The sequence below is a fragment of the Melanostigma gelatinosum genome, assembly GCF_949748355.1.
Source record: "Melanostigma gelatinosum genome assembly, chromosome: 7".
Classification (NCBI taxonomy): domain Eukaryota; kingdom Metazoa; phylum Chordata; class Actinopteri; order Perciformes; family Zoarcidae; genus Melanostigma; species Melanostigma gelatinosum.
Window position 1 is genome coordinate 19,831,070 of NC_136640.1, and position 21,631 is coordinate 19,852,700.

Below are 21,631 nucleotides of genomic sequence, written 5' to 3' on the forward strand. Positions count from 1 at the left end.
GTGTGCATCATAGGTGCATGAATCAGCAACAGCCACACTCAGCTGATTAAATCCAATGGTAAAAGCCGTCTCTGTTATCCAGCCGAGATAACAGAAATATGAATGAGATGAGTACAAAGGCGGTTCGAGGGCCAATGTGCTTAAGAGATGTAGAGGATCACAACACAGAAGATGTATCGTCTTCACTTTATCAAAGTCTGTTCACGTGCACCAAAAAACAAAACAAACAAAAAACTCTTGAACTGAGAACTTTAGAAGCAACTTTAAAAAGGTGCAAATGTGCCAAATGGAAAATATCTGAAGTGGAAACATTAAGAATGATCTTTCTTAACATTAAATTCCTATTGTCATTGACTTTATTACTCTCCATTGACTTAACTGATGCCCAATTGAACAGCTCGCTGTCACTTAGATTAGAAGATGGAATGGAAAGGATTTTGTCCTCTGTTGATATTACTCATCCATAAGAATTATATATACTAATAATGACGACAACATATTGACCCTCAGCAGGGCTGGTAAGCATGACTAAGGAGTTTTTGGAATAAGTATTAACTTAGTGAAAGCATGGTGTCATCGTTCAAAAGCAAACTAGTCTCCAATATTTGGTCATTTGGCCAAAAATGTCGTCATGTTGTAACTCAGTCATGAACAGTATGGGTGGAGACTAAAGGCCCGTGGCATTGAAGTGATCTCCTCTCCTCATTGGCTGGCTATTTTACTGTAGGACTGATGTGACTCCATACATCTGTGGAGGGCTCTGCATTTATTGATTCTTCACCTGACATCTTTCAGAGGATTGGCTGAGGAGTCTGAATAAGGAAAGCTGTTGGAAATCTGTGAAAAGGGAAAAGAACACCCATTCCGATTTGAAACATGACACCCACAATCAGAACAACTTGTAATTTACTTAAACATGCCAAGTTTACTTTTTGAAAGTGTTCATAATTGCGCACTTTTAAACGCTTACCATAAACACGCAGGCTAAAAAAAACGTGGCTTTCCTGGACGGTACAGGCTCCCATGTGAAAGAGAGACGTGGTCACAGCCTTTTGTCCACGGGGAGGAGGATTACAGGAAAGACTCTGAGCAACAGTTTATCACACAGCGGCCAACCATCAGGCGCACTCCAATCTCTACTGCGCACTTGGCGGTTCAGAAAATGGAAAATAAAATAAACGGAAGGATGAGCACCATCAGCACCTCGAGCTCCACCGACGCGAGAGTAAGTGGCTTGATTGGATCCGGCTTCATTAATGCTAAAGTATCTGACGAGCCACAGTCTCTGACTTGCATGTCTTCCACCGCGCGTCATTTTGGAAACGTCGGCGCGCCGTTCCACGGTTTGAATTCGAGCAGCGACGGCACAGTTTTCAAAGACTGCCCCATGCTCGATGCTTCACCCGCTGTAAAACAGTTTTACGACCGCGGTGGCGGTGAATATATGAAGTGTGACGGCGTGCTGTGGGAGGATTTTGCAAAAGTCCAGAGGACGAACGTGGCCGCATCGGAAAGTTTGCCAGGCAGGAGTTTAAGCCTCTCCTCGACCACCGGAGCGTTTAAATTCATCAAGGATGAGAATGAGCCCTCTGTGATCATGGACACCACCTGTCCCAACTTCGACCCATCATCGGAGATACCGGTCCTCGACACCTGTTGCGACACCGACAGGAAGCTGGTGCTGACTGACGGGGAGTCCGCGGCCTTCACGCCGGCTGCGGCGGGTCCTCGACCGGTGCTGGAGGGATCTCCGAACTTCCTGCTCGACCTGAGCCAGTCGGAGCAGCTACCGGCGCTCGGCCAGGTGAGGACCGACTCCAGGTCCGGGAAGGCCGTCATCAACTTTGACGCCGACACGATCATGGGCCAGCAGATGACGGTGTACAAGAGCGAAGTCCCCCGTTGGCAGACGCAGACGTCTCCGGCTGAGCCCCAGTTCTGGTGTCCGTCCGCGGGGGTGACCGAGGACTTGTTCGCGCACGGCGGCTACGATGTGATGCAGACCCAGACCCAGACCCAGACCCACAGGAACATGCCACCTTTCCCCGCATTCCCCGGGTAATGACTTCATTAATGAACGTTCCCCGTGATGTCACATCTCAACTGTTTCATCAACAACGAGTCACCCATAACGTTCGAATAGAAGTGTGCAATGCGAGTGAACCTTTAATAGATGAGACTGATCATAGGCATTAACACATTCATGATCAGACAGTCATTAAGGTGTTGATTTGCTTTAATTGCCCGCTCATAAGTCAGTCCACTTCTGAGTCAGTTAAAGTGGAACGAAACAAACTTCAGTCCACGAGTCACCTTCATCTTATTTCTCTTTATCTAAACTCATATTCATCAAGGGTTGAACAAGCCAATCATTAATGTCACTGTAGCTTCATATAAGTTCTTGCCTTACATCTAATGAGGATCAAACTCAGATGATTCACCCCTTAATGTGACATATTCAATGTACAGCACTGTACAGTTCATCTACATGTAAAGCAGGTTTAGATCGAGTTCATATTAAGGTTTAAGATCAAGGCGTTCTGCTATAAGTCAGAATGGACCTATCTGCAGTTTCATCAACGTATGTTTCTTCTGTTCTTTCAGTATGCCACCTCAGAGACTGTGTGTGATCTGTAGTGATGAGGCTTCTGGTTGCCACTACGGAGTCTTAACCTGCGGGAGCTGCAAAGTCTTTTTTAAGAGAGCAGTTGAAGGTGAGCGAAGTAAGGCAGCTTTTGGAAATGTTATGTTCTGTCGACCAAATCATTTTAATGCATGTTATGTTCTATCTACCAAATCATTTTAAATAAATGTTATGTTCTATCTACCAAATAATTTTAATAAATGTTATGTTCTATCTAATCATTTTAATACATGTTGTGTTCAATCGACCAAATCATTAGAATAAATGTTGTGTTCTATCTAATCATTTTAATACATGTTGTGTTCAATCGACCAAATAATTTTAATAAATGTTATGTTCTATATAATCATTTTAATACATGTTGTGTTCAATCGACCAAATCATTAGAATAAATGTTGTGTTCTATCTAATCATTTTAATACATGTTGTGTTCAATCGACCAAATCATTAGAATAAATGTTGTGTTCTATCTACCAAATCATTTTAATACATGTTGTGTTCTATCTATCTAATCATTTAAATAAATGGTATGTTCTATCTACCAAATCATTTGAAGCACACATTCTAAGACTACAATTTTCCAAGCCACATATTTATCGTATTGGGACTGTTATGAAAGGGAATAAACGCATTAGCTACAGCAGACAGTTTAACTGCTTTTTTCCCCAGAAAGTGTTCTATTCCAAGAAGCCTTTCAACATCTGGCCGGTGACAGCTGATCAAACACTGTTGTAATAGCCCTGCCCCCTTTTCTTCATTTCCCTACTCCAACCTAAACTGAGACAGTTGACTTATTTGTTCTGTTGGTGCATGTGTAGTTTCATTGCCACTCTTATATGTTAACATATTACATTATACATGCTCTATCATGTATACGACTTGAATATTAGGGTGGCTGCAAATGAAAATGTGTCTCCTGTGATAAACCCCCCATGGATCAGTGGGCATTGTTCCCAATACATTACAATAAAAGATAAACAGGAATAAATAAAATACACTATTATACACTAAAAGGGAGTTGCCACATTAAATGTGACTGGCCTTCTATGGTCGTGAAAAGGTCATTAGCAACAGTATCATTGACCAGCGTTCACTGTGTTCTTCGTCTTGGACTTGTTCTTCTCGTTATCTCGTAACGCGAGATAACGAGAAGAGTCACTCTGTCTCATCACGGCCGTGTCACTCTGTCCTCGCAGCCTCACTTTTATCTAATTTCCTTCTTCGGATGTCTCCTCAGAGCGCTGCCTCAGCGGGGATGGAGAGGCCATAGTCAAGAGCCCCTCGGCACTTCTCCCGCCCCTCCCGTTATGTGCCTCTCCTCTACGATACACATTTGAAAATGAAATGCTTTTTAAAACTGTGTGCATTGTCTGTTGTCTGTACCCTTTTCCCGCTCAACAGGCCATCACAGCTATCTCTGCGCTGGGCGAAATGACTGCATTGTGGACAAAATTCGGCGGAAAAATTGCCCCGCGTGCCGCCTCCGAAAGTGCTACCAAGCGGGAATGATGCTCGGAGGTAACCATTCGGTTGGGCTGCTTTTCTGGATTTCACTTGGCATTGATGGAGAAAGCTTTGCGATTAGTTATCATCCAATCTAACCGAGCCTTGCACTCATGTCACAGGCAGGAAGCTGAAGCGTTTCGGGGCCTTGAAAGCCTTGAGTTTCGCCCCGTCCCTGATGTTCCAGTCCCACTTGGCCATGTCCAGCGACAACCAGTCCTTGACCTCCATGTCCTGCATACCGGCCATCCGTGAGGTGCAACTCTCCCAACAGATCCTCAATATCCTGGAAAACATCGAACCGGAGACCGTGTACTCCGGCTATGACAGCAGCCAGTCCGAGGGTCCGCATATTCTGCTCAACAGCCTCAACAGGCTGTGCGAGAAGCAGCTGCTGTGGATCGTCAAGTGGTCCAAGGCCCTGCCAGGTAACGGCTCTCTGCAGCTCAGGGTCAGCACAGTGGTCGCCAGTGGGGAACCACCGGCAGTACTCGCCGAAGGTCTCAGCCTTAAACGCTGGCTGAGATAGAAGGCGATACTCATTGGCTAAGAGAGACGTGATTCCAAGTGATATCAAAAAAAAGCATTTCTTTGTAACAGGAAATTGTAAAATTAAAGATTTTTGGAAAGCTAAAAACAAATAACACTACTGGTAAACCAATGTGATGCACCAATGGTGCACCGATGTTATTACAGGTTACATCTACCATGAAAGAATATATGTAAATGAACTCTTCTTTTCTTTCTTAGGGTTTCGTAATCTTCACATCAGTGACCAGATGACCCTCATCCAGTACTCGTGGATGAACCTGATGGTGTTCTCTCTCGGATGGCGCTCCTTTCAGAACGTCACCAGTGAATATTTATACTTTGCACCTGATCTGGTTCTCAGTCAGTAAGTCACCGTCATCACACGGGGCGATTTCAGTTGGCTTTTCCTTCCTGATGATTCAGAGTTACAGTTGTTTATTCACAAAGCAGTGATTTTGGATTTTAAAAAAAAGAAAAAGGAGGCTCTAGGTTTTTCAGAAACATGAACCATTTCGTGTTTGTTTTTTTCCATCAGGGAGCAAATGAGGAGATCTCCGATTTACGACCTCTGCCTGGCAATACAGTTCATCCCCCAAGAGTTTGCTAATCTCCAAGTGACCCGCGAGGAATTTCTCTGCATGAAAGCCATAATATTACTCAACACAGGTAAAAAGCCTTCCTTCAAGATGGCTTCACTTTTCACTTTGTGTTAAACTGTCTTGTTTGAATCAACAGCACGCCGCCGTAATGTTGCAAACAGAGACGCGAACGCTTTGATGATCATCTCCTGGAGAGCTGCACAATGAAGGGAGTGATTCACAGGGCGACTGCACCGTGACAAGATTTATGTAGCAGCTGCCATCAAGTCATAGTTTAAACCGACTGAAAAACATTGTTTTTAACAGCAGCACCTCTAATACGGCCATTGTTGACTGTTGCATTTCCATAGTGTTTGTTGAGCTTCTTTTTTTTTCCACATTTATAAGTGTCCTCTCTGTTTACAGTGCCTCTTGAGGGACTCAAAAGTCAGGCGGCTTTTGAAGACATGAGACAAAACTACATCCGGGAGCTGACCAAGGCCATCCACATGAGGGAGAAGGGCTTGGTGGCGAGCTCACAGCGATTCTACCACCTCACCAAGCTGATGGACGCCATGCATGATGTACGCTCCCCCCCCGTAGATCTGAGTACAGCAGCATTGAGCCACGTCTTAATCTAACCGCTACTTTAACGAGTACCAAGACAAACATGAATGTCTCCTTTTTTCCCCCCCCCCACCTGACAGATCGTGAAAAAGGTCAACCTGTTCTGTCTGAGCACCTTCATCCAGGCAGACGCCATGAGAGTGGAGTTTCCAGAGATGATGTCAGAGGTTATTGCCTCCCAGCTTCCCAAAGTCCTGGCGGGCATGGTGAGGCCCCTGGTGTTCCACACCAAGTGATGAAGCCAACGCACGTCACTTATCTGCGGAGACATCTTGTGCCTGGGTTATCCACCCCACAATTACTGGATTCTTTATAGCCTTCACATATTGTAGTCAGTCATCTGTACCTTTCCAAACGGCCTCTAATGGTCTGTATCGGTGTACACGTTCCTTAAAAATATCGTTTTCAGTACAGATTATTATAAATTTGGAAGCGCTAGTCAATGAAGCTCCTCTGTTTAATTAATTCTGGTGTATCCAACCGTTTCCATGCTACCGCTCGTGTGTAGATGGTACAAACTAGCTGATAAAAGTAGGTTTTGAGAACCACTCGATATTTTTGTGCAGAAATACAAACAAAAAGGTCAAATATTCATCGTTCTCAGCAACATTGTTATGCAGGAGACAGTGAAATCTGCCACTAATGAAATTATTTTAGGGTGACTCACTGCAGCAACTTCCGGGAGGAAGTATTTGTAAAAATATTTGATTAAAAACCCCCCCAAAAATGTGTTATTTTCATTTTAGAAGGAGAGATTTGAAGTGAGTGCAAAACAAAAATCCCCATTTCACAATGAAAACCGTTCAAATGTCTGGATCAGCATGTAAAAACAAGTGATGTCCTTCTCCTTGACACATGGTATTACTCAGAGTTAACTGAACTAAAACCAGTTCATGTCTTTGAGCTGTACAGACAGCACAGATACATGTGACCATATATATAAAGCTTCCCTGGTGGAAGTAATAGAAACCTGTCATTAAATACATTTTCATGTCATACGAGAGAACTGCATCATATCACAGTATAATCTCAGATTAAAAAACAAACAACCAAAGTAGGGGCACCAAGAGACAACTGTATTTTACATTGCAAATGTTAACTCATGATATATTCCCACTATTCATCCTCTTACATGTTGAATTTAGAGCGTCTCACTGCAGCGAGCACAAGTGAAACTCACCAAGTGTGACAAAGAATTTGGACCACAGGTCTAATAAATCACGCTGTTTATTTATAGACATGTTTATGCACCGTTAAGATACAGTAGATGATTAGCAAGGAAACAAGCTTACCATATATATATATATATATATATATATATATATATATATATATATATATATATGAAAAGGATGGCAAATGTTACATATTTAGGATAGGAAAACCACTTGCCCTATAAACTCAGACTGTAGGGGAGTATTACTCCAGCATGAATGCTTAAGGTCGCCTCGCACTCTTAAATATGTGAACAGAAAAGAACATCATGATCCTGGCACGTGCCAGCTTTCAAAAGCTTTCCCCCAAAAAACATGTTCAGCCACCGGAGAAAGTAAAAGTGTTGCTGATTCTTTCTTTTCAGCTTTTGTTCTGAAATAGAATCACTGACGTTAACCTTTTTTCTTTCAATAATCATGGACTTTATACTTCGGAAATGTTGTGACAGTAATATAAAAATGTAATATGAAATGGTATCTTTAACATAATATAATCTGATACTAGTTATCATCACTGGTACACCAGCGTACCAGGGAGTACAGTACCACAAGAGGCATTAAACCTCATGCAAATAGCATTCATGGCATTATTATAAAAAACAAACACACATTTTTTACATGGGGCATATATTTGATGTGATCATTTATAGGAATAAACAGTTAAACAAAGTAGATATTTTTGATGAGCAACTACAGAAGAACTCATGAGCATGAATGTACAGTACAGTACCGTGGAGCTAACCAGAAAGTGCTCTGCAGCAGTGAGCAGCTTCAGTGGATGAACAACGATCTCAGGCCACCAACAGGAACGTTAAGGTGCAAACCCATTCTGCTTCTTCTGTCACATTCTAATATATTAGATTAGCGTCACTATCTCAAATCACAGTTTGCTTCAATTACAGCTAGTAGAGAATGTTTATAAAACGTGCAGACTTCCATTGATGAGAAGGAAAGTGTTCTGTCGATACAATGGGAAAGTTAAAAAGATAATATATTTCTGGGAATAAAACGTGTGAAATTGATTGTTTGTTGTGATTCTGTAGGCTAAAAACATCAGTGCAGTCGACGGGTAATATATCTTCATCCAACAATAATCTCGTACCTATTTCTTCTGAAACCTGGTGAATCTCTGCAGATTCCCCACACATGTCATAATATAGTCATAACAGAAAGGGAGGTACATTTTTGGGGATTTCTAGCTCTGTTCAAGCTAAAGCAACTCCTGCCCTGCTTGGTGTCTGCTAGGACTATGCAGAAACGTCAGCTACCAGCAATAATAGGAACATTACAACAATCAGCCACATCGTGTATCGTCTCTTTCTTTCTGTTCTTCATGGATGCCATGAAAAACATGCAACGTCTACCAGCTTGTTAGAGGAAGACGACATAGTTCTCAGGGATCAAACCGGTTCTCCCCTCGTATGTTGCTTGGAGCCAGCCGGGTTCAACAGAGGCGTAGACTACGGGACAAAAAGAGAGACAATGCTGAAAATGAAGAGAAGCCACGAGTAGACTCTTGATCGGATTAGAATCACTATTTCCCAGACTTAGTGAATGGTGGGAAAAAAGAAGGAAAAAGATGCTGTTAGGCAGAAAAAACAAACATGTAAGGCAGATTGAAAAGACTCTGGGTCAGCCTGCTCTTTGAATTCAGTCCCTACGGGGTATTTTAGCAAGCATGAAGGCAGCATCGCCCTCGCTTAATCACCCACATTCAGTGTAAGCCGTAAAAAACAACAAGCTTAATTGTTGCTCAGATCCACCGCGACGAAGAGGAAGAGCTTTAAAAATCATCTGCTAAAGCAATCTGGCAGAGATCTGCTGAGTAAGGATGTGGAGAAAACCGGCGCGTTAATGCAGAGAGGAATAAAAGTACTCGGCCTGCTGCTAAGTGGTGGGGAGCGTTTGTTGACGTCTTTGCGTCTGGCTGCTGGCTCTGTTGCCTATGTTAACAAGGAAACAGGCACTGGAGCCTTCCATCACTAGGTTACAGTGACCTGTCTGCATCGGTTGTGGGCCGAGTCATCTCCTCTTGGACACGGAAAGAAGCAATAAAAAAAAAAAAGTGTTTATACTTCAGCAGTGCATATGGGGGTGTCGTGCTAAGAGCAAAACAATGATTTGATGCCTCCACAAAACACTGGGGATTAGCCAAGTCCTTGCTGTGTGCTGCTGCCAGGACACAGCAGACTGTCTGTTGTGTACTCTGTCCAAGTGTCCAATCGGCCTACAGATGGAGGCTTGTGTGCTGTTGTGGGCACTTCTTGCACCAAAGGTTAGCCGTCATCCCGAGCACATAATGTTTGCCTTGCTGTTGGCGCCGCTTACCGTTTGTGAAGTGCGCCCCCTGGGGGAAGCTGAGCTCGTGGCTGTGCTCGGCCTCGCAGGAATACATCGCCTTGGCGTCTCTGTAACGACAAAACAAAAAAAACGGGGGGAGAGTTGAAGAGACGACGGCGGCATCGATTAGGTGACAACTGTTGATGTAGATGACGTGATGTACAGTACCGGCCCACTGGAACAGACTGCGCTGATGAGGCCGTTTCAAATAGCAGTGCTCTGGCAGCGACCCTGAAACAAAAAAGGGGAAAGTTCAGTCCACTTAATTGTATTAAGGGTAAAATAAACAGCTGGTTTGGAAAATAATCCCCGTGATCACATGATCAGGGTAAGTACAATACTAAAAGTGTTATCTATTTTGATGTATCATTGTCTATAAAATGCAATGCTGCCATGGAGAGGAATCCAAACCAAACAAAAACGGTGCACTCTCTCTTGGCCCTGCTAATTCTTCATTGTTTTAAATTGAGGTGAAATGCGCAACGACACCATACGGGAGGTTTCCTTCCTCCGGCGCTGTGCTGAATGGAGTTTAAACCATAGAACAAGGCTGCGGTTGACCCCGCGCTCTGCAGCCTCGGACTCAAGGGGACAAAAGGAGCCCAGGGCGAGCCGGGCCGGTGCTTTGCAAGGAAACTACTTGAGAGACGTGTGTGACGAGTCAAACAATCTATTTGTCCCGGTAGTGCAGACCGCTGCTGGGTCACATCAACCCCGGAGCTGGCATAGTGTAATTAAAGCCAGCTCTCCCACCAGAGAGGGAAAGACATAAATCTCCTAACACACACTCATCCGATCTCAGAGCCCTCTCAATGCTCAACGCTCGTAAAGCGACGACGGAGGAGGCTGATGACTCAGAGGGGAGAGACAGGGAGAGGGTGGGAGACAGAGAGACATGTTGCAGAACTGTTGTCCTCGAGCCTTGGCGTTTATGTTCATGGAGGGACATGAAACTGCACATGAACACATTGCCATTATATAAATAAACTGTATATCCACGACACTACCAGCGGCATCGGAGGACAGCAACCAGCAACTACTTTCATTATCAATTGATCGGTCTGTTGTTGTTAGTCTATAAAATGACAGGAAAGACTGAAAAATGACCATTACATTTTCCCAGAGCCGGTTTTCTCAGACAAACAGTACAAAAACCTAATATTACATTGATAATGATTTTAAAAAAGCAGAAAATCCAGTTTGAACCCATTGAATGTTTGGCGTCTTTGCTCAACAGATAACTCAACAATCACAACTGTTGTTGATATTCTGACAATTGACAGAATGATTACACTGATGCATTCAGCACTGGTGAGTAACAATGAATCAAATGTCCACGAGAGAAGACTTCATGGATGGCAGTACGAGTTCTAATGAATGATTAAAAGCCGTTACACTGAGCCCGGCCTTTGGTAGCCGTTGCTGACCGAGGCGTCCGTCCTGCAGCGGATCCCTCGTTTTGGGGGAAGGTCTGGGTGCTCCGAGGGCTTCAAACCCTCGCTGGGCTCCAGTGTTGACAGACTTTGGACGGATCCAATGCAGCTTCTGTGGCCTTGAGGGAGACAAACAAGTAACATGTCTCCTGGTAAATGACAGAAAGACATTAAAGCTTGATGCTGAAACAGCCCACACACTGCACCAAGTGACTGAAATAAGTCATGCAAATAATATTTTACCACTGCTGTTCGAAATGTGCTGTAGACAAGGGAGTGCGGTCAGTCTGCAGTCCTGCAGGAATAACTAATGACAATATAACTATCTAGTTTATGAATTCTGTCCTGAAAGTGACAGTTTGATGATGTTTCTCTCCGCTTCATCACGGCACAGGAAACGGAACTAACGACCGGCACAACTTGGCGGTTCTCCTACCTTCGGATATATGCAGTGATTTCAGAGAGGGGCCGGCGGAGCGGTTCAGCAGTGCTGGCCTGAGGTCAATGCGGCAGTGCGGGGCTTTTTTGGGGGCGGGGGACAGCCTGGGCGCCGTGCTCACAGAGGACAGGCTGAGAGCGTCCTCCGACTCTCCATCTGTTCGCCCCGCGTCCTCCCTGGAGCTGGACTCTGGGCTGCTGACCCACGCGGCGCTGGCCCTGGGGCCGATCGAGAGCTGCGACGGCGTTCGCCGGAGGTCCAGGAGCGACTTGTCCCTGGCCGGAGCGGAGCAGGCTGTTTTGGAGGAGCTGTTCTGCTCAGAGGAGTGGGAGGACAAAGACTCCATGCTGCCCATGGGGGTGCTGCTTGGACTGCTGCTGAAAGTGTCACCTATGCAGGGACCAGAGAGGAGGCATGAAAGGCCCTCATTAAAACCTGCTGAGGCTTTAACCTTCGTGGCTTAAAGAGATTATATTAATCTGGAAGCTATACCGACTTTCCACCTCGACATACTTTAAAAAAACATGAGCTAATATGAGGTCAAGCTTTCAGAAATGTGGTGCAGACGTCTGGGAGTTAATTAAAGGCCGCCGGCGGGGTTTTTCGGAAATTGTGGTGTGATGACCTGCGTTGTTACTCACTTTCTGCATCTGCCAGGCACAGAGTCGGGGTGTAGAGGCTGCGGGGCTTCCTGGGCCCCGTGGACAGACAGATGGCCCTGCTCCTGCGAGAGCCGGGCCGGCTCTGGGGTTGGGGCAGGGGCACGTTGGGGTCCGGAGGCTGGTGAAAGATCTGGAGGTCCAGAGAGGAGCACTGATCACGACACAATCGGTGCATTCCTCACCAGTTCAGACTGGTATTCACATTGTTTTTGAGTATTTTAAGACTCTCACTGTCCGATGAAATGTAACATATCAACGGTTTAACAATAATGCAATTTGCATATGCTGCACCGTGATAGAAGATGCTATCCATCCTGCCCTCCTGCATGCAGTGTCATGCTCAGGGTCTTTTAGCCAAGCATCCAGTGTTCTTGTAAATATGGAAACAGCAGCTCACCTTGCTGCAGTTCTCGATAAGTATTTCCATCACAATGTTCTGAAACTTGATGTTCATCATGGCGGCCACGGTTTCCTCTTGTGAGCGCATCAGGGTGGGCCCAAAGATGACGCCCAGGTTGGACACCGTCATCAGGTTGGACTGGCTTTGTGTGGAAACTCTGCAGGTAGAGGACATGGGTGCAAGATGCTGTTCTGTCCTGATCACGAAAACTCTGAACACTGACAGTATTAGAAACACCTACAAATGCATCAGGGTGTACCTGAACTGTGAAGACAATTGAATCCGTCTCAGCAATTTTTATCTTCTCTCATAGGGCTGTTCATTTTAATTTTTTTGCTAAATGGCTGCAGTGTAACGGATTCATTACAGGGATACGTACGTGACGAGGTGCTTCATAAGCAGCTCCAGCATTTCCTTGTTCCTGTCGGGCAGCTTATGAACCAAAGCATGGACAGCACACACCCTGTAGTTCTGGTCATCTGACTCTGAGGAGAGGCAAATGGATATCAAATGATCAAGTGGCTCATGTACTAAATGACAACTACCTGACAATTATTGGTCATATTTTGTATTACAGGGACTGTGATCAGAGCGTTAGAATATTGTATTGTAATTACCATGTTGTCACATTCATGTGCGGCCAATATGAATGAAGCTGGAAATCAACTTTTAACATTAGATTTGATCAACTTGAATTACTCTTAAACAAAAACAACTTAAAATTGCGGTGAAAAAAAAACAGTCAAATTTAGCTCTTCATATTCACATTCAACTTGAGACACTATATCCAGAGGTGTAGAAAAAACAAATCCCAAATGAGTGGAGATTAAACCAGCTGAAGGGAGCTATGGGATGCATATGGCACGGAGCCATTTCCAGAGACGGACACTTTTTAAATCGGTTCATTCTTTGCTCCTTTCACTTCCCCGCTGTCAGGGCCCACAAAGACATCTCATTCCAAATGAATACATTTGACACGCAGCTCAGTTTGAGATACAAATTCACCACATGCGAGACAATTTCAAATCTGATCAAAATAAATGCAAAAATATGGGATTTTCTAATCCGAATGCACAAATACAATGAAGCCATAGTTGATCAAACACCCCACATTGAACAGAGGAAATGTCTTATATTTGACCAAGAATCTCTTTTATGTGTAATAATAAAATAGCAAATGGCGAAATATATATCTAGTCATAACTACCTCGTAGTAACTTATAGTAGTAACATTGCATGACTTACTGACAGCCAGGATGAACTCTTTGTGGAGCTTGAAGGTCATCAGAGGCTCAGAGAGACACCTGGTGAAGGGAGAGAACAGTTGGCATTAATTCCCTGAGGGTCTTCTGAATGCAGAGACCTCTCTCTGTGAGTCACTGGCAGCGCAGAATGCATGACCGACACCGGGGAGGTTTCAAGGAGGTATTATGGAGACAATGGTGATTCCTGAACGCTAAGGACGAGCAGCTAACCTCAGGTAATTCTTCAGGCCGCTGGTGATCGTCTTGTTGTCCCACGTCTCTGGATCCAGGTCCATATCCACCGGTGCCCTGGATGCTATAAGAAAGCACATTTTTATTTTTACCACAGTGCGCAAGCTGTACATTTCGTGGAGAACACCAATAGAAACAGACACGGCCTGACAGGCAGCCTCAATGGGCATTAAAAACACTGTGTTTTCTTGTGGGGGGGGGGGGGGGACTGGAGAGGAGAATCTGAAATGAATGCACGCGTACAAGCGTGGTGTCTCACGGAGATTTGAATAAATCACTCAGGCATTTCCTGTTCAAACAGGATTACCTTTGGAACATCTAATAAGGTGATGACAGAGTAATATGGGACCAGCTGCTACACGCTGTCACACCACGAGGAGGAGCTCTTCCCTCACTCTGCAGGCTCACTTTGTGTTTTGCTCAAAGCTCCAGATTCAACTTGAGATGGTGGACAAAATGAATGAGCTGTTCATACACGGAAGCTTTAAAAGCCACAGAAAGACATAATGGTCCATCAGGCATTTGGAAAGGACAGAATTATCTCGTTATGTTAGTTTTGCTACATGACATGTGAGGATGTCATTTACTGCTGTATCTACAGCACAAAGAAATACTGTAATAAGAAAAGCCTGACCATTGACATGATTTTACATTTTGGCTCAAGTTCCTTTGAACTTTTATTCTGCTGAGCTGTGCTAAACATAATTATGTTATTTGCTACTTACAAAAGACAGTGGTCATCAGCTTCTGTACTTTGGAGTTGACTCCTCCAATTCTGTACAGTCCCATCGTGTTCAAGCCTGCGTGGCAATGAGAGGGAAAATGAAAGGATTGGAACAAACAGCTTCTGTTTAGTTAAGACTTATGCAAATGAAATGTGTCGTCATGGCCACTAATGAACGAAGCGCATTGTTATTCACACTCAGGTGACAGTTGGAAGCGCGGAGATTTAAAATGCCTCACCGCTAATCTCCACCAGGTTGATGCACTTCCTCACGAAGTTGAAGCCCGCCTCATTAAGAAACGCTGGAACACAACATCAGAATAAGGTTGGTCGCGTGACGGAACAACAAGATGTTTGTGCTCTGACTAATAGCGCACAGCCATTATGCTGAAAGGCGCCGCCGTGTCAGCTGAGTGGGTGTACGTCAAGTTATTGTGTGAATGAGTGGAGAGGGCTGGATGTGACAACGTGTGTGTTTGATATGTGCGTGCTGGGCATTTCTATTCAAAGTCTTAGAAAGCTACATTTATGCATTTCAATGATGAAAAGGGATTGGAAAGATGTATTTAAAATATATATATATATAAAAAAACACACTTACTTTCTTCTTTTTTGCTTAGTATGGCGGGCAGGTTGTAAATCTAGAGAAAGTTCACAAAATCATGATTATGTTAAGGAACTCTGGTTCAAATTGAAAAAGAAAAACTCCCAGAAAGAAGAGAATTCTGTTTTTCCCAGAGGGCCAGTGAAGCGGCCTGTCCTATTATTAGCACAAGTAGACGGTGAGGTCATGGTTTCTCAAAAACAAAAAGAGGACCTGAACCCTCCAGACGAGGGTGCCAGCCGGCCTCACAATGAATATTTCAAAGACAAACAGGCAGAGTTTCTCACCGGCTCCTTGCCATCCATGGCCTCCAGCCACAGTCTTCTGTTGGGCTCGGAGAGAGCCTGCAGTGTCATAACGCCATGCCTGGAAAGATTTCAGAGAAAAGCTGCTCTCAGTCTGATCTCATTGCCTCGGGGGCCTCTGGACAGACCTTGTTTACATTGGCTGAGACCGCCATAAAAGGACTAGTGCGACTAAAATAGCTCATGTGCTCGGTGCTTCGCATTCCACTCCCAGTTAAACGCTACATGTGCTTGAGATTAAAGTGATTTGTTTTGATTTGTTTTTTGGAGGGGCACCCAACATGCAGAGACACCTTAACATTTGTTCCTCACCTCACTCGCGTGACACATAGCTTGAAACTGTGCATTACACCTGCAGTAGATACACGGCACAGCTAACATTATCTGATGACACTGGCAAACAAAAACAAACCCCCACCCGCTGGTGATAGTTAGTACTAGCATGGAGCCATGTCACGTGGCATGTTTGTTGCGATACATTAACCAAATTTGTAGCGTTAACCTCTAGTGGCATCTCGCCATGCAGATAGTTTTGCTTTAATTTAACCAAGTTTTGAGATATCTTTCTCTGACATTAATGCGTCCACCCTTCAATACAGAGGAGGGAATTCGATTTCTGATGCTCACAAGAGTGAAAACATTTCCAAGATTCAACAGCGACACCTTGACCCCCGTGTTACCAGTACATTGTGTGGAGTACTTGGGATACTCTATTTAGAAAGACACGTTGCTGGTGAATTTATTTAACGACATTTTTTTTCATTGCCATGAGCACCACAAATTGAATTCTATTCACTCTGAAATCTTTCCTCTGTGCAAATAAAATAAAACCATTTGCATGGCTGAATACCCCCTTTTAGTCATTTGTGTGAACCAACCCTTTAAAGATGAGTTTGTGAGAAGGCTTGCCAGAATGCGGCGGGGCTATATAGGTGTAACAGCATGTTTATTATAATGAGGATGAATGGATGAGCTTGAAGCCGACTGGAGCTTGGCCCACATCGTCCTTGCGGTTGGAACAAGCACCCTGGGGCCATCGCCCGTTTATGATAAATGAGTTGTCCTGCAAATAAACCGCAGTTATTGTCCATGCTCAGCAACACCACGCCAAGGGTGAGCAGTGCTGGCGCTGCCGGCGCTGTGCAACAATAACGCACGGGGGATGAGCTCGCTCTATATTCTGGAGCACTCGTCCCGATAATGAGCTCATGCCAAGCTCTCATAACTCGGATCAATCCGGCCACTGTTCATCAGCGGGCGGATTCTCTCCAAGGTGTTTGATCTTTGGCCAATCAGGTATGAATGTTCCCACGCGGCTAAGAGATTTCAAACTAATTAAGAGAGGCAAAATGATCGATTGATTCTTGGGATGATGTAAATCAATGTGTTATTTGAGTAATTGCAGGCACCTGGAAATCATTTAAGAATATGTCTGTGTCCTCAAGCCCATGTTGACCAAGTGATTTTGTGACGTCGGCAGTATTTCATCAGAGGGTTTGGATTAGAGATCGAGCGGGTGACACGGTTAGCAGCGCACACATGCAGCACATGCAACTGCTCTGAGAGGGCAGCACTGGTCAGTTCACATACCGGACTTTACAGAAAAACTGAAGCGGCCTGAAAAGAGTTCCACGATAGATGTCATTTCTACATTGACATGAACACAGAGAAAAGACGGACTGGGTAAATATGGATGTCGTGGACACACAACAAACAAGAGCCTGGGAAGGAGGAGGGGACTTGAGGGACGTGCAGGAGACAAACAGAGCTGAAAACATCTGGTAAACAGGGTCTCTTTGAAGATGTTCATCAAACCTGAACGGCTCTTGCAATGCTGAGTACTCCCGTGATAGTCTAGGTTAATTGCCTGTAATTGCAAGAAATTCCCACGTGCACTTCCTCGATCTTCAAATTGGTTAGTTGTAAAAAGAAGGCATTCTGTTTCCATGGGGTGACTTTTGCTTTGATAGAGAGTTATATGCAAACACATTGGTATGTTTCAACCATATTTTCTCAAGTTTTGTGTCTAAGTGACTAATGGGAACAAACTTTTTTTTTTGCGTGAGGGCAATTGCAGCGTCCATGTGAGGTTAACCACTAAAAGGGCTCGTTTATGCCACTGAGAGGCTCAGATTGTAATACAAGGGTAGAATTACAAGATTGACACTTGTGTAGACAATAGGGAAGCCTCAAAAGCTACATTTTGGCAGGGGGGGGGGGGGGGGGGGGGTTACTAAAATGTCTTTTAAAAGCGCACTAATACCCGGCAGTTTTAAATTATTCAAACTGAAAATAATTTATTCACAAATATGAATAATGAGTGTGAGAGGTTTGTACGAAGCGAGTCCGTCTGCACATCTGTGAGTGTGTGTGTGTGTGTGTGTGTGTGTGTGTGTGTGTGTGTGTGGAGGGGGGGGGGGATGTAATGGATGTAAATGACGGTGTCATCTACAGCGCTCTCGCCCTCAACACTGGACCACTATCAGAATTGTTGTCCCTATTAATCAAGTTAGACACAAAAACATGGAGAAATAGGGTCCAGGTTGAAACACACCAAAGTCAAAGTGTATACTTGGTAACTGTCATTATTTATACCACCAGCATGCTGATCTGTTACGTTTTCTCCAATACCCTGATCCAACTAGTGATGGAAAACAAATGTCGACATGCTGGAGGCGGTGGTAATGAATATGTTTTCAGTCCATGTAAGTAGCAAGACATCTTTTGGGAACACGTGTACGATCCGAACAATCACAGACCTCTCCACCACTTCGATATCAAAGCAGAAACGCTTGTCGATGGAGTCCGTTTTCCTCCGAATGCAGGACTTGAGCTTGAACAACTCCGGCTGGTTAAGGACAAGACCGTTCTGAAAAAAACAAACAAATTGGAATGCACTCGTGAAGCCTTCCCATTATGCACGTCTAAAAACAGGAATGCAATCAGACTCTTGGTGGATCTAATACACGATGACATAACTAGAACTTGATTATTTGATATATATTAAGTCTCGGGAAGTTTTCACTCACATTTAAGTGCAAATGCTTGTAAATGAAGCGAATCCGTTCAGTCGCTCGTGCACAAAACAAGACACCAACTCTCTCTCTCTGTAATTTTCATTCCTTAAGTCCCCTTTCTTGTTATTTGTGTGTTTTGTTATCTTTGAACCATTTGTGTCCACCTTGAGCTAACACGTCTTTTGTTTTCTCTTCCCAATTCGCAGTCCTGTCATCTTGATTTATTTTTCGTCCCCCTCTGGGGTGAGGCATCCATATAAGCCCCAAATGAGCTCTTTGCATCGCCCACACAGGTAGCTCTTGCTCAGTGATTTGTACGTGCAACTAAACTGAACTAAAACTAAAACTAAACTACCTGCTTCGCGGCCGATTTACTTTCAGCGTTGCTCATGCTGAAGGTTTTGCTGGCTTTCTCGTACGTGCAGTAGTGACGCGTCCAAGTGCATCCCAGGGGACCTGGGACAGAGACACGAAGACACAAGGGCTTGAGACAAAATACTTCTCTCTGAATCACAGGCTTCTGGGCAGACTTCTGAAAATCAGTTTGCAATTAAAGTGTGATGAATGAAATGTTGTTTAGCGCTGCTGATAAAAATGCCCCCCACCTCGTGTTTGATAGCACATCAAAGTGAATCGGTAAACAGGGTGAATTATGAGCTGTGTGTGAGAGGATCTCCTGCAGAGGCCTGGGAAAGCTCCAGCCATGTTTATGGTGATAGATGTAGAACCTTTACTTATAAGTGAGGTCTGAAGGGGGGGGGGGGCTGACTGGCTGGAAACCCGACTAGAACGAACTCACGTTTCTCCTGGACGTACAGGAAGCCCTCCATCGTCCACTGGCCCGGGGGTTTGTAGTCCTGATCTGCAGACCTTATCCTCTTCATCAGCTTCTCCACTTCCTGCTTAGTGCTCACAAAGTTGTTTCGGGTCTGCGCAGGATTGGATTGTAATTGCATTAGCGGAGGAAGTCTTGTGCGACTTTTTTAAATTTATTTTTCCCCCCTGCAGTTTCTCATCTCAAGTGCCCTTACTTTGCCTGCATCAAGGCGCAGACTGAAACTCAACAAAGCAAAAACACGTCAACCGCTGATAAATGCTTCACATTTGTGCTCCGGCGTGAGGACACCTGGGGAACAGTAAGCAATGGCAAACAGTTTGGAACTACAAGATGCAGCATCTAATTCAAATACACTGTTTATATTGCAGGACTCTTTTCTATCTTTATTTAAAAAGGTCAGTGTGAGGCTGTCTCATATCCCCTTACTAGATAGACAGCCTCACCTTGTCCACCTCCTATTAGAGCCCTCTGCATCTGAGGACCTGGAGAGAGGGTCACGGGAGTCGAAATTGTCGGGGCAACGGCGCTGACATTTCGGGTCAGAGAGAAATTTGAGCCCTCGGGCTGCGAGCGGTGAGGTCATGGTGATGGAAAGGAGAGGGCACGGCAGCAGCTGTAGTTTTACACCCAGTTCTACCTCTTTGTTTTTCTTCTTCTTCTTCTTTCTTGACACAGTACCATTAAATGGCCGACAGTAACTGCCTGCAATACAACACTCTGCAAATATCGATCCTCAGTGCAAGCGTAGAATCTCATTTAATCGCACGTCTATCCATTTGTGAAAACTCCTGCTTGTTATATCGGGGGTATGATGAGCTGCAGCATCTGATTACGTGGCCGGTTGCCTTTGTGTACAACCCCCCCCCCCGAGGTGTTGAGACTTACGTTCTGTAGGTTGAACTGGAGCTGCTGTTTGTACGGCTCAAATTCGTGAGCCAGCTCGTATCCTTCGTGGTAGAACGTGAACAAGCCCTGAAGAAAGGCCAGGAGCTGGAGAGGAACGATGAGTGGAGGTGATTTCAAGAGTTAATATAGAGCTTGATTAACAATTCCCAGCAGAGAGCACATTTTTAAAAAAAAGGTACAATGTGACATAAAATGTTCCATTCTGAACACCCAAAATGATGATCACCACTATAATCACACAATTATCTCTCTAAAACGTGGGGAGTCCAGTCTGTGCTGATTGCTATTTTTAAACTCTGGATTTAATTACAATATGATTATAATAATGTTGCCTAAAACGTGCACAATTTGCTTGAATTCTGTGCTGTCAATCAATTTGTCAGAGTAAATGTCACACTGTGCAGAGCCACTTTTGAAGAAAAACTAACTATAATGCACATGTTGCATTGTACAGTTGAAAAGCAATTCATTTCTTATGAAACTTATTGTACTTTGAAGAAAAATTTATTTGCAGATCTGCCGAAAACTTTATGTTTTCATCTCGATGCACTGGATATTGTACATAAAATGCCAATGTCTGACAGATATTGTATAACGCAAACCATTGTGTGTGTGTGTGTTCGGGGGAGCACTGGTAGTATTGTTGGGGGAAAAAGCTGATCCCAACTCTAGTGTGGAGGATCCCACAAACACGCAGATGGTGCAAGGATGCACCATCTTATCAGCGCCCAGATTCATCACTGGCAAGGTTGAGCCTTGTCATTTCTTCCCCACCACTACCTGGGGCCTGGAGATTTACATTTCTGGCCCGGGTTCTGGGTGAGCTGCCAGCGGGTGCAAACAAATACCAAGGTTGTTTTTTTTAAACATTCACTTTGCTCCCATCTCACATTTCCAGACATTTAACACCGAGATAACTTAACGTTTCCTGGTAACTCCTCTGCTAAAGATGTTAGAATTGACTCCACATATCTGGACCAGCACTCAGTCTTGTTTTTCTTGACAATAACCACTTGATCTAATTATACCCACCTTCCCCGGATGGATTCGACTTTATTACAGAGCATTTATAATGAAGATGACAAATGTGTGGAATATACAAGTGTATATATATATATCTACCTGAGATATGTATCACTGTGCCAGACACTTAAAACGCCACTTCCATCACTAATCTTTTAACTACATTTAGTAGTTTTTTTTAAACAGGCAAAGCAATTAGTGCATCTCCAATATGCATTCAGCACTAACTGAGCACAGAAATATGCAAAAATGATACTTTTCTTACCGGCTCAACAAACTCAAATTTCTTCTTTTCTTGCACTTCTTGTATTTTGAAAACATACTCGAGGGACGCGTCGTAGAAGAGT

The 21,631-nt window shown here is 44.2% G+C and overlaps 2 protein-coding genes across 2 annotated transcripts in view; one reads left to right on the plus strand and one right to left on the minus strand.

Moving 5' to 3' along the window:
• Positions 1–1,186: 1,186 nt before the first annotated feature.
• Positions 1,187–6,119, plus strand: pgr (progesterone receptor; the record flags this gene model as incomplete). Its single annotated transcript, XM_079272298.1, has 9 exons — positions 1,187–1,735; positions 1,874–2,058; positions 2,605–2,714; positions 4,046–4,162; positions 4,270–4,575; positions 4,898–5,042; positions 5,214–5,344; positions 5,683–5,840; positions 5,964–6,119. 9 exons carry the CDS (start codon positions 1,187–1,189, stop codon positions 6,117–6,119), a joined length of 1,857 nt encoding a protein of 618 aa, XP_079128424.1.
• A 1,007-nt stretch (positions 6,120–7,126) lies between these two features.
• The window catches only part of arhgap42b (Rho GTPase activating protein 42b), a 49,054-nt gene continuing 34,549 nt past the window's right edge, over positions 7,127–21,631 (minus strand). Inside the window, exons 6-24 of the mRNA XM_079272549.1 lie at positions 21,550–21,631; positions 20,241–20,345; positions 19,317–19,446; positions 18,873–18,973; positions 18,260–18,369; positions 15,483–15,561; positions 15,193–15,232; positions 14,831–14,893; positions 14,593–14,667; positions 13,847–13,931; positions 13,617–13,675; positions 12,751–12,856; positions 12,369–12,528; positions 11,951–12,101; positions 11,307–11,699; positions 10,833–10,989; positions 9,606–9,668; positions 9,426–9,505; positions 7,127–8,557 (exon numbers count right to left, since the gene is read on the minus strand). The exon at positions 21,550–21,631 is cut by the window's right edge and continues 29 nt beyond it. Coding sequence (XP_079128675.1) covers positions 8,469–8,557; positions 9,426–9,505; positions 9,606–9,668; positions 10,833–10,989; positions 11,307–11,699; positions 11,951–12,101; positions 12,369–12,528; positions 12,751–12,856; positions 13,617–13,675; positions 13,847–13,931; positions 14,593–14,667; positions 14,831–14,893; positions 15,193–15,232; positions 15,483–15,561; positions 18,260–18,369; positions 18,873–18,973; positions 19,317–19,446; positions 20,241–20,345; positions 21,550–21,631 — 2,128 coding nt within the window. The 3' untranslated portion in view covers positions 7,127–8,468. The remainder of the gene's footprint in view (positions 8,558–9,425; positions 9,506–9,605; positions 9,669–10,832; positions 10,990–11,306; positions 11,700–11,950; positions 12,102–12,368; positions 12,529–12,750; positions 12,857–13,616; positions 13,676–13,846; positions 13,932–14,592; positions 14,668–14,830; positions 14,894–15,192; positions 15,233–15,482; positions 15,562–18,259; positions 18,370–18,872; positions 18,974–19,316; positions 19,447–20,240; positions 20,346–21,549) is intronic.